The sequence below is a fragment of the Leishmania infantum genome, chromosome 34, assembly GCF_000002875.2.
Source record: "Leishmania infantum JPCM5 genome chromosome 34".
NCBI lineage: Eukaryota > Euglenozoa > Kinetoplastea > Trypanosomatida > Trypanosomatidae > Leishmania > Leishmania infantum.
In genome coordinates, this window is record NC_009418.2 from 39,166 (window position 1) to 54,844 (window position 15,679).

At 57.4% G+C, this 15,679-nt stretch overlaps 5 protein-coding genes across 5 annotated transcripts; all 5 read left to right on the forward strand.

The window, feature by feature from the left end:
- Window positions 1-146: 146 nt before the first annotated feature.
- On the forward strand, window positions 147-803 carry LINJ_34_0120 (putative adenylate kinase; the record flags this gene model as incomplete). The annotated part of the gene is made up of 1 exon (XM_001468362.1): window positions 147-803. The coding sequence occupies one exon, from the start codon at window positions 147-149 to the stop codon at window positions 801-803; it is 657 nt and encodes a 218-aa protein (XP_001468399.1).
- Window positions 804-4,997: 4,194 nt separating this feature from the next.
- LINJ_34_0130 (adenylate kinase 2) lies at window positions 4,998-5,687 on the forward strand (the record flags this gene model as incomplete). The annotated part of the gene is made up of 1 exon (XM_001468363.1): window positions 4,998-5,687. The coding sequence occupies one exon, from the start codon at window positions 4,998-5,000 to the stop codon at window positions 5,685-5,687; it is 690 nt and encodes a 229-aa protein (XP_001468400.1).
- A 1,099-nt stretch (window positions 5,688-6,786) lies between these two features.
- LINJ_34_0140 (putative malate dehydrogenase) lies at window positions 6,787-7,815 on the forward strand (the record flags this gene model as incomplete). Its single annotated transcript, XM_001468364.2, has 1 exon — window positions 6,787-7,815. One exon carries the CDS (start codon window positions 6,787-6,789, stop codon window positions 7,813-7,815), a length of 1,029 nt encoding a protein of 342 aa, XP_001468401.2.
- A 716-nt stretch (window positions 7,816-8,531) lies between these two features.
- On the forward strand, window positions 8,532-9,485 carry LINJ_34_0150 (malate dehydrogenase; the record flags this gene model as incomplete). Its single annotated transcript, XM_001468365.1, has 1 exon — window positions 8,532-9,485. The coding sequence occupies one exon, from the start codon at window positions 8,532-8,534 to the stop codon at window positions 9,483-9,485; it is 954 nt and encodes a 317-aa protein (XP_001468402.1).
- A 3,240-nt stretch (window positions 9,486-12,725) lies between these two features.
- On the forward strand, window positions 12,726-13,721 carry LINJ_34_0160 (putative malate dehydrogenase; the record flags this gene model as incomplete). The annotated part of the gene is made up of 1 exon (XM_001468366.1): window positions 12,726-13,721. The coding sequence occupies one exon, from the start codon at window positions 12,726-12,728 to the stop codon at window positions 13,719-13,721; it is 996 nt and encodes a 331-aa protein (XP_001468403.1).
- Between the last annotated feature and the right edge of the window lie 1,958 nt (window positions 13,722-15,679).

The following is a 15,679-nucleotide window of genomic DNA, read 5'->3' on the forward strand; positions in this document are numbered from 1 at the left end:
ACTCCTGCTGGTCCGCTGTTGTATCTCACGCTGCCAAACGTGCTCGCTGCCGCCTCCTGTGTGTGTCCGAGTCTTAATGACCGCGAAAGGATTTCGTTCCTGCGCTCTCAACCTACCATCTCCCCCACCCCCGTCCTTTTTCAATCATGAAGATTGTGCTCATGGGCGCCCCCGGCTGCGGCAAAGGTACGCAGAGCCCGTACATACAGGACCGGTACGGTCTGTGCCATCTGTCGACGGGTGATATGCTGCGCGACGCGGTGGCGCGGAAGACTGCGAACGGAAAACTGGCCAAGGACGCCATGGATTCGGGCAAGCTTGTCAGTGACGACATTGTTTTTGGGATTGTGAAGGATAGTATTAAGAACCCCGAGTGCCGCTACGGCTACATCCTAGACGGCTACCCGCGCACGCTGAAGCAGGCACAAATGATGGAGGACGCCGGGGAGAAGATAGACAAGGTAATCGAGTTCAGCGTTCCGGACGAGGTCATCCTGGAGCGGACGAGTGGCCGGTGGATTCACAAGCCGAGCGGGCGCACGTACCACGAGGTGTTCCGCCCTCCGAAGACGCCCGGCAAGGATGACATAACGGGTGAGGACCTCTACCAACGTCCCGACGATCGCCGCGAGGTGTGCGAGAAGCGCCTAGACATCTATAAGAATGAGACTCGTCCTCTCGCCGACTACTTTATCAAGGAGGGCGTGTACTCGATGATCAACGCCAACCAAACGATCGACGAAGTTCGAAAGGCCATCGCCGCTTTGCTGGACCCCATTGGCATTGCAACGGGTCTCAAGTAGCACCAGAAAAGTAGGCGAGGAAGTGTCGTCGTAGTTTCTCGATCTTGGGTAGACCCGCACGTTCCCCGCAGATGCTTCGCAAAAGGGGGTCGATATTGATGAGTGGCCATTTCTCTTCTGCGGCTTTGTTGGCGCTGTAGTTCACAGGCGCACTCTAGGAGTAGTAGTGGATCGGGTTTTCTTGTATGAAATGCACTGATGCTGCACGTCTTTGCTCACGCGTATGCCTTCGCGCGCGCTGGGCAAATGGCGGGTATTGAGGGTTGCGTTGCTTCCGCTTTTTTTTGGTGTGCGTGCCTTTTTTGACTGTCGCTGTCGAGTTCGTTTCCCATTTTCGCGGAGCCCACATCAAATCGGCAAGCGTCAATGAGAACGGGATAAGGGAGAAAGTGATGGCGTGACTCAAAGGCGTATCCCACCCGGCCCTCACACCGCCCACTGGCGGGAAGCCTGGGCTACGCCGAGGAATGCACCAGGGGTGGCGACCGGCATGATGGAGGAGCGGTTGTGAGGCGATCTGCGAAGCGAGTTGAGAGGGGGGAGGCAGAGTTGGAAGTGGAGGCTGTGCTCGCAGGTGACGGAGTCCAGCGCATTGTTGCTACGCGTGCGTCTACGGCTGCTTCGCACCGCGCAATAGGGACCTGTGACAGGGCAGGTAGATTGCTGCTGAGCTCCAGTTTCAGGCCTGAATGGATGCGGTGGAGAAAAGAAGCTTGCGAGCGGGGAGTCGAGTACCGCCTTTGCTCGCGTCTTGGTGTTTCTTATTTACGTTGCCTTCCGTGCTACTTTCCGGGTTTGTATGTTGGCGGTGTGCTGCCGGACGGAGGTAAGAGCATATCTTTGCTTTCGACTTTAATGCGTTCTTCCTTGTGACATCATGCGCCTGAGGTGGGGAGCTGAGGGCGTGTGCGTTTGCTTGTCTGTGTCTGCGTACCGTGTCTCGGCCAGCATCCCCGTCCTGTGGCCTTTGTTGCCGTTCTCGAAATCTGTGGAGTCTCTCATTCCTCTCAGATGACGAAGTGGGTGGCGCACAAACTGTAGAAGCACCATAGACGCACCCACAAAGACGCCCACACAGGGGCTTGTGAGCGCACATAGATCGTTGGTGCTCAGACGGCGTGCGGGGTGATGGTGGTGGCGAACTTCACAGAACCCACGAAGAATATGAACGAAAAAGCGCTGCGTTTCGCGAATGAGAAGACTTACCTGATGGTTGCCGTCATCTGCGGCAGCCCCCCCCCCCTTCCCGCCCTCCCCGCGTCCTTCTTCCGCCTTCCGATTCTGTGTTTCGTTGGAACAGCTCGTTTCGCCGCATGTGGGTATGCTAGGAATCGGAGGTCGGGGAAGAAGGGCTGGGGACGGTGGAAGAAGCGACGGCGTACGAGCAGCGTTTTCTTCATCGTTTTGTTTGATAGAATTTTTTTTTCGGCTTTACTTTCCGTCTGTTTTTTTTTCCGCCTTTGCTCACATCATCATCACACACGTCAGCGTGTTTTTGTATGTGTGACGTGTCTTCGGTAGTTGTTGTTCTCTGTGGGAAGAGTGAGAGAGTGTACATTCGAAGTCTCCCGCGGTGGTGAAGAGCCTCATGCGGTCACGCGTGAAACGGAGAGGTGAAAACAAGAGGGACATGTGCAAGAGAACATGAGCTGTCAAGCGGCGGACGGCCAGTTGGCAAGTTGGAGTGACACACATACAGACATAGTGCAACAAAATCGGGGCGTCTATAGCGCGGCCCCCAAACGCATGTGCACGCAGCCCTGCTCGCCTTGATAGCTTTCCTTTTTGTAATTCTCTTTCGAGCAGTTTTCGTGTTTTTGCAGCCGCTCATACTTGCGCCCATGCATCGTATTTACTAGGAGAGCTGCTTGTATGTGTGTGGGTGCTTGTCCAACGACACCACCCTTCGCCTGATTTCGGTATCTGTGTTGCTGATTTTTCGAATGGGAGAGGCGTGCCTTCTCTCTCGCTCCCTGTTCTTTGCCCCAGGCCGCCTCGGCTTTCACCTCTGACACATCTTTGTTTGCGATCATCGATACGATCCGTGTGGAGCACCGAGTTGGCGATGCCCATTGTTATCTCTTTTGCCTCTTTTTTTGTGTACGTGCGTCGTCATTTTCACCCCCTGCCCTCCCCCCTGCGCCCCCGCCCGCCAGCTCGTGCACTCTCCTCCCCCGTCTCTTCTCCACATCGAAGCTTGGGTGAATTTCGCGTGACTAGGATGGAAGTTTTTGCCTCTCGGAGTTATTATTGGGTATCTTCTCCCCTTCTCACTTTTCGTTTTCTATCTGTGACTCTTTCGCTTTTCGTTCCCTTTTCTTTCTGTTTTCTGTGCTGTTGTTGCTCACTCCTCTCTCTGCGTGCAATGGTCCTTCGGCCTTCTATTTCTCTGACTCATTGCCATCTGCCTCATCCTCTCTCCGTGTCTTCCCTACCACAGCCGCCATCACACACACACACACACACACACCAGTGCACTCATTGTTGCTCCGTGTCGCTACCTCCCTCCTCACCACTTTCTTTACTCACTTAGGCAACGAAAACGACGACAACAAAACGCACGTCAACTACTTCTTGCGCATCTGCTTTGCTCTCCTTACCACTTACCGTCTCGCTCTTGCTCGCACTCTCCCTGATTTTCTGCATTCCTACTCCTCCCCCTCCTCGTGCGCGCCCCGGCTAGGCTGAAGGGGCAAGGTGAGCACAAAGAGTCGACATCGGGCTGTCGCGTATCTTGCATGCATCTACCTTTTTGCTGTTGTTCTCGGTGCTGATGGTGTGTGCTTGCTTGATTGTTTGCGTTCAATCGCCCCCAGAATCGCCGAAATCTGGAAGAATGAGTGTCTTCCGCTTACCCCTCCACCCCCTCTTCGCCCTTGCGTGTACCGTAAAAGGTGTCCGCAGTAGTACGTCGTATGGTGTGGCTGTATGCATAGCGTGTTTGAGTATGTGCTTTCGTGTTTTGGTTGCCTGGGGTGGGTGGGTGGGGCTCACGCTCAGTTGTTAGCAGGCGCACGTCTGTGTGCCTTTTGGTGTTTGTTTGAATGGCGATATCATGTGTGTACCGTGGGCTGGTCTCTAGCTTTCCCGCCTCTCATGTGACGCCCAAGAAGAGATGGTGAAGTCGAAGAAGAGATGCCGCCACCCCTCTTCCTCCTTTAGCGATATTTCCACAAGAAGAAACGAATAAGATGGAAGCACAGAAACCAAAACGAAGGATGCAGCACTCGCGTGCTGGAGCGAGGTGTAAACGGAGAGAGGGAGAGGACAAGAGAAGTCCGTGTGTAAGAGTGTCGACCTTTTCGTCTCGCATGAGGTCGAGTTGAGGGCGTGCCATCAGCTATGCAGTGGAGGTACTCTGTGCTAGAAGACTGGGAGTCGCATCTGACGGCTTTCTTTACTCTGCGCAGAGTTGCCTGGTGTGAAACGCCGCACAATGCGGAGCCCGTTTCGGTGACTTCTCGACTCAACAACGAGAATTCTACACTACATTGTGGTGAACGCACAGTCGGTGCAGATAGCCGGTGTCGCCCTTGCTCTCGGCCGCGGCGCTCAACGTTGCAAGACTCACTGATGCCGCTCTCTCTCTCTCTCTCTGCCCATTCCAGAATGTGCTTCGTGATCTGAGCTTTACTTGTGCCGTTTGTTTTCTCCACCATCCTCCTGCTTTCATGTACTCTTTCCCACATTCTGCAATGTGCTTCGCGACACCGCCGTTGGACACCCGGCAAGATCCCTCTACTGTGGGGTGGTGAGGGAAGCGTGCAAGTAGCTAGTGCCGCCGTTGCGTAGGAAAGAGAGACATAAAAACAATACTGCGCGACCCTCCGCACCAGACAAGGCCCGCCTTGCATCTGTGAAATCCAGGATATTCCTGCGCCTCTCGGTGCTCGACGTTGGTGTCGGAATCTGGCGCAGCGTTGATTCGAGGGCTGGTGCCTCACAAGCGCGAAAGGGGTTGTTTTGCGTTTAGCCGTGAGCGCCGTCGTTCACTATCGCCCCTCTCTGGATCTCGCGGAGGCGCTGCTGAAGGGGGTCGTGCAGAGTCGACACAAGCGGGGTGGTCTTCTTTTTTTTTTGAGCTCAAAGTGCCAGGTCTTCCTTGTTTTCCTTCGGCGGCGCCTGTCGTGTTCTCTGTGACGGCAGTGTACACTGCTTAGGCGGTCAGCTGAGTTCCGGCTGCGTTCTTGCGCGATGAAGATCGTGATGGAAGGGCCCCCGCAAGGGGGCAAGACGACCGTCGCGTCTGTGGTGAAGGAGCGCTACGGCCTGTGCTATGTGTCCACGAGCGAGGCCGTGCGAAATGCGGTGCGCCTTGGCAATAGCGCTTACAGCTCACAGCTGAAGCAGCTGATCGACAACGACGAGCTCATTCCCGATTCGCTGGAAGTGAAGGTTGTCTGCGAGGCCACGAGACGACCGGACTGCGTCAATGGCTTCGTGCTGGACGGTTTTCCGCGCACCCGCAAGCAGTCGAGGATGATGCAAGATTTGGAGAACGTGAAAGTCGACATTGTGGTCGAGTTGGAGATTTCGGACAAAGAGCTACAGACTCGCTTCGGCGGTCGCTGGTACCACCCCAAGTCGGGACGCATCTATCACACCTTCTACAACCCGCCCCTGAATGCAGGCAAGGACGACTACACCGGCGAGCCCCTGGTGCAGCACTCAGAGGACACGCCGGAGAGGATCCGGCAGCGCATGTCCCAGTATCGCCAGCAGCTGAGCGAGGTGCGGAGCACCTTTGTAGGTAATGCGTGGGTGACTGTAGAGGCAAGCGGCAATGTGGAGTCTGTGCGGAACAACGTCTTCGCGGTGCTCGACCCTTTGTACTTTGCCCAAACCTCCAAGAAGGTGCCGAAGCCGTGGTGGAAATTCTGGTGAAAGCACGAGTACCGCAAGCCGGCTGACGGTGGAGGTAAAGGTGGTGGATGAGAAACGTAGAAAAGGCAGAAGAGGGAGGTGGTGCTCCCAGAAGAGTGCGAACACAAGCTCGCCATAGGAGAGATGGACAGTGGAAATGCGACGGAGCGGACCTCAGTGGCTGCGCCTTAGTGTCGCGGCTTTTGTTCGTACCGCTGTACGCACGCACGCGCAGACAGATGGACGTATGTGCATGCGTGTCTATTTCTCCGTTCTCTTGTTATCGAATCGACGTCCTTTCCTTCCACATGCGTGTGCTGCTGTACCCGTGCGACCGTTGGTGGGCGCAACGATACACACACACACACACACAGACGTGCGGAAAACAGCGTGTGCATTTTGGTTGCTGGCGCTTCTGTAGACTGCCCTTTGGTGTGTGCGTGCGTGAGGGGCGTCTCGAGGGTCGACTCCTGGCAACGGAAGAGGAAGTGTGAAAGGAGGGTGGCGGTGGAGGGCTAGACCTAACGAATGCCTATTCGTTCTTCGGTGGCCTCTGACCGCGCTACCATGCTGTGACACCGCTGATGAGGGAGAGAGGGTGTGTGCTACCGCCGGCGACAGGAGGCGGTGAAAAGAAGACAGCAGCGGCACGAGCGCGTCCACACAGCGCATCGCCTGCAAAGCCCCCCGGGACTACTGCACGGGTCGCGCGTCATGCGCCGCGTAGAGCTTATTTTGGTTCGGGCCTCCATGTTGTCACTTTCGTTTCGCGTGACCAGGCGCCGCACTACGTGATCGTTGTATGTTCTCGCTTCTCTCTTTGCTTTCTTCTTGTTGCTGCTTCGGGTGCATCAACGCGTTCTCTTTCTCCTCCCTCGTCCTGCGCACGCCTTTCCCTCTCCCGCACTCTGGCCAGCCCACCCCCACAGGACAGGGCTTTGGCCCGCCATCTTGCCAAGGACGGCTCCACACATTTTTGCACACCGCTGCTGCATTTCAGTCGTCCGGGTTGCCTGGACAGCGACTTCCGCGCGGACGCCGAAAGAAAAGAGAAGCCGCGCGCAGAACTCACTGCGCGTACACAGACACAAGGACACACACAAACCTGGCCCATTTTGAAATGGGCCTCTTCTTTCGCCGATCTCCGACGGCTCTGAAGAAGGGCAAGGTGGTGCTCTTCGGCTGCAGCAATGCGGTAGGCCAGCCGCTGTCGCTCCTACTCAAGATGAACCCGCACGTAGAGGAGCTTGTGTGCTGCAACACCGCCGCTGACGGCGACGTGCCAGGCTCCGGCATCGCCGCAGACCTCTCTCACATAGACACATTGCCGAAAGTGCATTACGCTACCGACGAGGGGCAGTGGCCGGCGTTGCTGCGCGATGCACAGCTTATCCTTCTCTGCTTCGGCAGCAGCTTCGACCTTCTACGCCAAGACAGAGACATAGCCCTCAAAGCAGCGGCTCCGACGATGCGCCGCGTCATGGCTGCCGTCGCGTCCTCTGACACAACGGGAAACGTGGCTGTCGTGTCGAGTCCTGTGAACGCCCTTACCCCGCTCTGCGCAGAGCTTCTGAAGGCGTCTGGAAAGTTTGACCCCCGAAAGCTGTTCGGCGTTACCACGCTCGACGTGATACGGACTCGGAAGCTGGTGGCAGGGGCGCTGCACATGAACCCATACGACGTGAACGTGCCCGTTGTGGGAGGGCGCGGCGGCGTGACGGCGTGCCCGCTGATTGCCCAGACTGGACTTCGTATCCCTCTTGAGGACATCGTTCGCATATCCGGCGAGGTGCAGAGCTACGGGGTACCTTTTGAGGCCGCAGCGGGTGCGGGCTCGCACGACGCATTGAGCATGGAGGTTGCACCGCCGGTGGCTCTCGGCCTCGCTTACGCCGCCTGCGACTTCTCCACGTCGCTGCTCAAGGCGCTTCGCGGCGATGTCGGAATCGTCGAGTGTGCTCTCGTGGAGTCCACGATAAGGTCCGAGACGCCGTTCTTCAGCTCACGAGTGGAGTTGGGCCGTGAGGGTGTACAGCGCATTTTTCCTATGGGCGCACTGACGTCCTATGAGCACGATCTCATTGAGGCAGCAGTGCCCGAGTTGATGAGGGATGTGCAGGCAGGGATCGAGGCTTCCACGAAGTTTTGACATCCCTGAGTGTGTCTGCCGAAGAAACGGCGGTGGACGCGAGAGGACGAGTGGGGCTCGGTAGGCGGTTGTATCCGTCTGTTGTGAGGTCTTCTCCACCCCCGCTGTCCCCGCTCGAAGCCCACGATCGCCGTTGAGTGTGTATGCCTCTCTTTGATTGTATTGGTTCCTTTTCACAAGCCTCACAGAGCGCGCACGACCGAAGGGAACAGGGCGGAGTGTTGCTGTTCTTAAATCCTTCATAGAGAAGCGCCGTTGCTGCGTGCCCGACGTGGTTTCTCTGACAAACACGAAGCCGTTACGTTGGTGATTGTCTCTGCCGTCCCCCCTTTCCCCGCCTATACGTGAGTACGTTCCGGTGTGTGCTATCTGCGGCTCCACGACGCTTGTTTGGTGCAAGGTGTTGCGGCGCTAAGACCGTCATAGCGCCGGAGACAAGGGGCACGCGCGGACACCAGGGGGGACATGACGTATCATAAGCCTCATCGCATCCGCACGGCGCGGCCAAAACACGACTCTCTCTGCCGATCCCCCCTTTCTCTCCGCTTTCATCTGTGCCCCTCCGCCTCTACAGGTTTCTTTCGAGAGCTTAAGCGAAAACACAGTTCACCAGCGCAGCTACATCGCAGTCCTCCTTGTACCGTACAATCTGCCTCGCCTACCCACTCTGAACACATATACCCTCATTCCGACGCCTGTTTCTGTGACTCTTCATAATGCGCCGCTCCCAGGCGTGCTTCTTCCGTGTCGCTGTGCTCGGTGCTGCCGGTGGCATCGGCCAGCCCTTGTCGCTCCTCCTCAAAAATAACAAGTACGTGAAGGAGCTGAAGCTGTACGATGTCAAGGGCGCCCCTGGTGTGGCTGCGGACCTCTCCCACATCTGCGCTCCAGCGAAGGTGACTGGCTACACGAAGGATGAGCTCTCAAGGGCTGTCGAGGGCGTTGACGTTGTGGTGATCCCCGCTGGCATCCCCCGCAAACCGGGGATGACGCGCGACGACCTTTTCAACACGAACGCCAGCATCGTGCGCGATCTCGCCATCGCCGTTGGCACGCACGCGCCGAAGGCAATTGTTGGTATTATCACGAACCCCGTCAACAGCACTGTGCCAGTGGCTGCTGAGGCGCTGAAGAAGGTCGGCGTGTACGACCCTGCGCGCCTCTTTGGCGTCACCACACTCGACGTTGTCCGTGCCCGCACCTTCGTCGGAGAGGCGCTTGGCAAGTCCCCCCTGGAGTTCGACATCCCCGTTGTTGGCGGCCACAGCGGTGAGACGATTGTGCCGTTGCTCTCAGGCTTCCCGTCGCTGTCGGAGGAGCAGGTGCGGCAGCTGACGCACCGCATCCAGTTTGGTGGTGATGAGGTGGTGAAGGCCAAGGATGGTGCGGGCTCGGCGACGCTGTCCATGGCCTTCGCAGGCAACGAGTGGACGACGGCGGTGCTGCGCGCCCTCAGTGGCGAGAAGGGTGTTGTGGTGTGCACGTACGTGCAGAGCACCGTGGAGCCGTCGTGCGCCTTCTTCAGCTCGCCGGTGTTGCTGGGCAACAGTGGTGTGGAAAAGATCTACCCTGTGCCGATGCTGAACTCATACGAAGAGAAGCTGATGGCCAAGTGCTTGGAGGGTCTGCAGGGCAACATTAAGAAGGGCATCGCGTTTGGCAACAAGTAAGCTCGACGCCTGCTTCGCAGCTATCCGACGATGCGACGGTATTTTGCAGGCACACAACTGCAATGATGCGGTGACGTTTGCCGCTACGATGGCTAGAGGGCCCAGCAGCGGATCGGCACACTGACGCGGCGTCGTTGATGCGGCCCTTTTTGGCGTTTGGTTGCTCCCCCGCTCAGCGCCGGGCCATGCCGCTGCCACTCCTCTACCGCCCTCTAACCCACCCCCTCGCGCCCTTGTGCGGCAACGTCCCCTCTCCCTCATTTTCTCACTCCCCTTTGGCTGACGTCCAGCAACTATTTGCACCGTGGAAACAGCCTCATGTGCGCCTTCCTGCCCCGCATTCTCGCTCCCCCACCCTCACTCCTGTCTCTCCTCCCCCGAGCACTTCGTAGCCCCTTCTTTTCTGGTCTCGGCGTACACACACACATATGTGTGTGTGTGTGCGGTGTGCAGCTCCTGCGCCCATGTGCTGTTTGGGTGTCTCTCTCTCCGCCCGTGCGCGTGCCTGCGTGCGGACACTGGTCGTCTCTTCGCCAAGCGTTTTCGATTTGTTGTTGATTTGCCGTTCGCTCATCCGTTGGAGGAGAGCCGGAGTGCGACGCGAAGCGGCCGCCACACACACACACACGCGCAACGCTTTGGAAAGACTCGCGCACAAATGTCGCCACGACGCTGATGCGAGGGAGTCGGTGTAGACGTGTGAAGGCCGGCGGCGGAAAACGGATGAGGATGGATGCTTGCTCCACACCTCACGAACGCTGTGCATAGCCACCCAAGAGAGCGCTAAGAAGATGCTGTCCTTCGGAAGCACACAGATGCTTTCCGCTGCCTCCGTCCATCGGTGTAAGCGCCTGTGCTTCAGCATGTTTTATGCGGGAGCGCTTGTGATGCGGGCATGATGTCCCCCCTCTCTCTCCCTTTATTTTGATCATCCCTCCATAGAATGGCTATAGGCGAGTCCCTGAACCGTCTCATTGTCCCTCCCATTTCTCTTCTATCCTCCACACGCCTTCGCTGCCGCCACATCATCTTGTATGTCACCTCTGAACAAGGCGGCCACAGCGCGGGGGTGCAGAGGGAGAGTGCGAGAGTGGGCGATAAAACGGGAATATGGTCGATCAGCTGCGTGGGAGACAAGAGGTTAGAGAAGCGCCACGCAGGGGCACTGAAAGCCGAAGCAATACGAACCAGTGACTCCGCGCAAGAAGGAGAAAGGCAAGAAGAATCAGCAAACTTTTTCAGCGGAAGTCGGAGACGCACCCGTGCTGCGATGCGCAGAGCTGTGCACTTCGACATGTAATCGTCTTCCCCCTCCCCTGGCACACAAGGGAGTTGTGCTGTGCCCAATGTGAGCGCTGTGCGTGTGTTCACATGCACTCGTTTGCCTGCGGCCGACGCGTTTGTGCGCAAGGTGCGCGCGTGCGTGTTTACGGGAGGGTAGGAGTCGGGGAGGTGATCAATACACACATATAAGAATGTGCAAGTGCCAGCGCCCCCCCCTCGCCCTCGCCCTCGCCCTCGCCTCTCTCTCTCACTCTCTCTCTTTCGGCGTCTGCACCGGTGAAAACAGACACGCACGCGTGCCTCAGAAATGTGCGGTGCTTCATCAAGTGCTGTTCCTCATCACGGCTTGCCGCATGTGGACAGAGAGCGACGCCAATGATGAGGGGGAGCGCGTGAGGGTCTGGCGCCGAGCACTTCGCAATGGTTGTCACCTCGGTGCTTGTGCAGGCCATGGCGCACAGATCCAGCGCAGTCGTGTACTGTATCCCGGCCCTCACTTAGGCACAGTGTGCCTCTGCACGAGAGCAGCTGTACGTGCCGTGACAATGATGCACAGCGGTTTACACCTTCTCCCTATTGTTTTCTTCCTGTCACGCTTCCTTCTTGTGTGTGTGTGTGTGTGTGAGGAGGGCTTGCCCCTCCATCTCCTGTATCTCTAGCACCTATTCCCGCACTGACTTACCCCCGCTGGTGTCTTCGTTTCCCATTTTTGTGCCTGACCGATCCGTTGTAAGACACTCCTGCTTTCGCTTGCGCGTGCTTGTGCTTGCTTAGGTTCGCGTACACGTCTGTTTTTCTTTTTTTTTCCCGCGTTGAGGCTGTATAAAGAGAAAGAAGCGCGAAGAGAAGTAAAAGGGGATCGACAATGACCTGTGCGACAGAAGACACACAGACTGCGTCATGTGCTCTTCTACTTGCTGCGTGGCCGTCCTTCCCCCTTGTCGTCTTCTCAGCCGCCACCTCTTCCTGTTCTCACTATCGGTCTGTCTCGCTTTCTGCAAGCCATCCGTCAGCGCATCTCGATAACTCTTTCCTATCATTTTCTTGCATATTTTTACACAAGCGCTCTTTGCTTTGTATTTATCAGCCTCGCGTCTGGCATGCTGAACGCCTCCTGTCCTCGCAGATGACCTCCACCACCGCGCAGCTTCTGACCCCAGTCCACAGTACCCCTTGAACCAGCCGTTTATATGGACGCGTCGCCACCGGTGCTCTTGACTAAACGGCACCGAGCAAGTGCGTTAGAAAAGTAGTAGCGAAAAGGTATGGCATTGCGCGCTGTGTACTTGAGCGCTTTCCTGCCCTCATTCCTTTGTTTTTCGACTATATCGGGCGCGTCAGCACCTTCTTGTGACTCAACACCGGGTGTGCGTGCGTGGGTTTGTCTCGTTCTTTGGAGTGCCAATCGCGTAGTAGAAGGCGGAGAAAACGCAAACTGGAAGGTCATGATGATTCGCAATGGCACACATAATTTATACATGTATAAAAGAACCGTCTGCATGTCCCCCTCCCCCCTCCTTCTGCTCTACGCCCGCGCTCTTCTACATGTGTGCGGGCAGAGCTAGCCGTGATGGTGGCCTGCCCGGTCGTGGTCCCCAGCGCGGCATGCGCGCACATTTGCTTGCTTCGTCGTGGATTCGCTGGCACCTCGTGCCTTGCGCGATGACGCGTGAGCCGTGTGGCTTGGGTGCAAAGCCCATTCGAAGATCTCACGACGAGGGTTTCGCGACGAGGTCGTGCGGGACTTTACGTGGGGACAGCGTCCGCGCTTCCACCGCCGCCGACCATCGGACAGGTTTGCCTGCTGCCTCACTGTCTCTCTTCTGCTCTTTTTCTGTTGTCGGCCCGCGACGCTGCCGTCCTTTGTCGCCGGCGACAACGCGTGCGCTTCATCTTCCCCTCTTTTCCCTTCCTTAGCCTTCTCCACTTGCCCATCGCAGCACGTCGCCACAGCCAATGAAACCATCGACCTTAAGTCGCTTCAAAGTCACCGTCTTGGGCGCCAGCGGGGCCATCGGCCAGCCGCTCGCTCTGGCGCTCGTACAGAACAAGCGAGTCAGTGAGCTGGCACTCTACGACATTGTGCAGCCGCGCGGCGTCGCCGTCGACCTCTCCCATTTTCCACGCAAGGTCAAGGTAACGGGGTACCCGACAAAGTGGATTCACAAGGCTCTAGATGGAGCGGATCTCGTTCTGATGTCGGCTGGCATGCCCCGCCGACCCGGCATGACCCACGATGACCTCTTCAATACAAATGCTCTTACTGTGAACGAGCTGAGCGCGGCGGTGGCGAGGTACGCCCCCAAATCCGTTTTAGCCATTATTAGCAATCCACTGAATAGCATGGTGCCTGTCGCCGCAGAGACGCTGCAGCGGGCTGGAGTGTATGACCCTCGCAAGCTCTTTGGCATCATTTCTCTGAACATGATGCGGGCCCGCAAGATGCTGGGCGATTTTACTGGTCAGGACCCGGAGATGCTGGACGTGCCCGTCATTGGCGGGCATAGCGGGCAAACCATAGTTCCTCTTTTCTCGCACTCTGGAGTGGAGTTGAGGCAAGAGCAGGTGGAGTACCTGACGCATCGCGTACGCGTGGGTGGCGACGAGGTGGTGAAGGCGAAGGAGGGCCGTGGGTCTTCGTCGCTGTCGATGGCGTTTGCGGCTGCCGAGTGGGCGGACGGGGTGCTGCGTGCGATGGACGGCGAAAAGACTTTATTGCACTGCTCTTTTGTCGAAAGCCCGCTGTTCGCTGACAAGTGCCGCTTCTTCGGCAGCACCGTGGAGGTGGGCAAGGAGGGAATCGAGCGGGTGCTGCCACTGCCTTCGCTGAACGAGTATGAGGAGCAGCAGCTGGACCGCTGCCTCCCGGACCTGGAGAAAAACATCCGCAAAGGATTAGTATTCGTGGCGGAAAACGCGGCCACGTCGACACCCTCGACCGCCTCGCCTTAGAAGAGTTGGAGGTGCCACGTGAGGTGCGTGATAGAGCATGAGCACGTGCCGCATGACCCTCGCTCCTCTTTGCTGCTCCCTTCCCCCTCCCAACCTCTCTCAAAACGCACAAGAACACCAGTGCATGCTCAGGACCGCGCCAATAGCAAAAAAGACAATGCAGAAGGAACGGATGTGTCCGTGTGTGGATCTGTCGCCAATGGGTGTGCGACAGCTCTAGAGAAGTGTAGGACGACTGCGACTGACGTACTCGGACGCTCGGTGTCGGAATCGGTCGCACCTCCCTCGGTGCCCCTCCCCCTCCCTGCCTGCTTACACACAGCCAGCCGGCCTTTTTGCGCTTGTTCTCTTTGCTCCCGTGGGCGTCCATGTGTGTATGCGTATTTGTGTGCGCCGCCCTCGCTGGGACTGTACTCAGCGAATCACTTCGTCCCCGCTTGAAGGATAGGCTTTTGCCTTCTCTCCATTTCGTGTGCGCGCGTGTGCCCTTGACGTCCTTCCCCACCCCCTCCTCGTTTTCCTCAACCCGCAGTTTCCAGCACGCCTCTCCCTCGCTACCTTTCTCTGCGCGCGCATGCACGAATTCGCTGTTGGTGATGATGTCCTCGCCTCTCTCTCTCTGCGGGCATCCACGTCGCTCGTACCTTTGCATATGAGCACACACACTCACACACGCACGCACACAGATACACACACAGATACACTCCCCCGCATGGGTGCGCTTACGTGTTTTTTTTTGTGTGGCGCTTCGAGTGCCTGAGGCAAGAACGGAGGAGGGGGAGGGATGTCCGCAAAACGACGTGGTAATGAGGAGTGCGTCAACGTGCTCTCCGCCATTCTGATGATATGCTTCACCTGCCATTTATCTTCTCTTTACAGCCATTATGTTCCTGCCGTCTGAGACTTCGAGGAATCGAGTCATTTTACCCGTTTGCCCCCCCCCCCTCTTGCTTACCCACCACCACAGGGATCCCTTGTGCGACGGGAAAGGGGGTATATGTAAGTCCAGCTATTTGCGGGCAGCCTCCCCCGATGCTGCCTTGACAACAACAGAGTTCTCATGGATGGCATTGGCATCGCTAGAGGTATCGAGAGCGCGAGCGGAGGGATACGGGATTGGTATGCCCTTCCACGGAAACAGGGCCGATGCCCGTTAGGCCGAGTGGGGAGCATGTGCTGCCGTGTATCAAGCTTCTGTTTTGACATCACTCTCTCTCTCGCCCCTTTTGTTCCGCGTTTTCGCCTTCCCTTCATCGCTCCCTCGAGGCTCAACGTGCTCAGCCCCCACCGAGGGCGACACGATATTTGAAACCGCGAAGGCGCAGAAGTCATGCCACACACGGGCGCGCGCGCTCTTCCAAGCGAGCCGAGCTCTGCAACACCATTAAGCACGGGTGGCGAAAGCATGAATAAGCCGGCAAAGAGAAGTACATGTGGGCCATCACGCCGAGAGCAGCCAACACTAAAGCGGCGTAGAAATAGGGCGAGCTGGGCACTCGTGTCAGTCCATCGCAACGGTAAGCGTGGAGGGCAACGAAGGAAAATCGCGGGTACGCCATGGTGCGCACAAAGGCAAGACCTTGGGAGAGTTCATCCGTGCCGACGCATATGTTGCTCGTCGTTCCTTTCCTTGCTACTCCTGCTGGGGCGGCGAGGCTCTGAAGTCCCCCGGTGCATTGTGAGCCGTTTCGTGGGGCAGCCAAGTTTTCTCTGTTGTGTTTGCTGTCTTGCTCTTTTAGACTTTCTCTTCTGCACATGCCCTTCTGCTTCTCTCCTTTGGTGTGGGGCCATCTCCCCGCGACAGGATCTTCACGCGCGTACAGTCAACGACACAAAGACACGGAGGGAGCAGTGCTCGTATCGCTGACCGTCGAGAACGTGTTTCTCATCTTCAAGCGGTCTCTGGCGTAACGCAACCGACCCCCCCCCCCTCCCGCACCCACACACACACGCCCCGC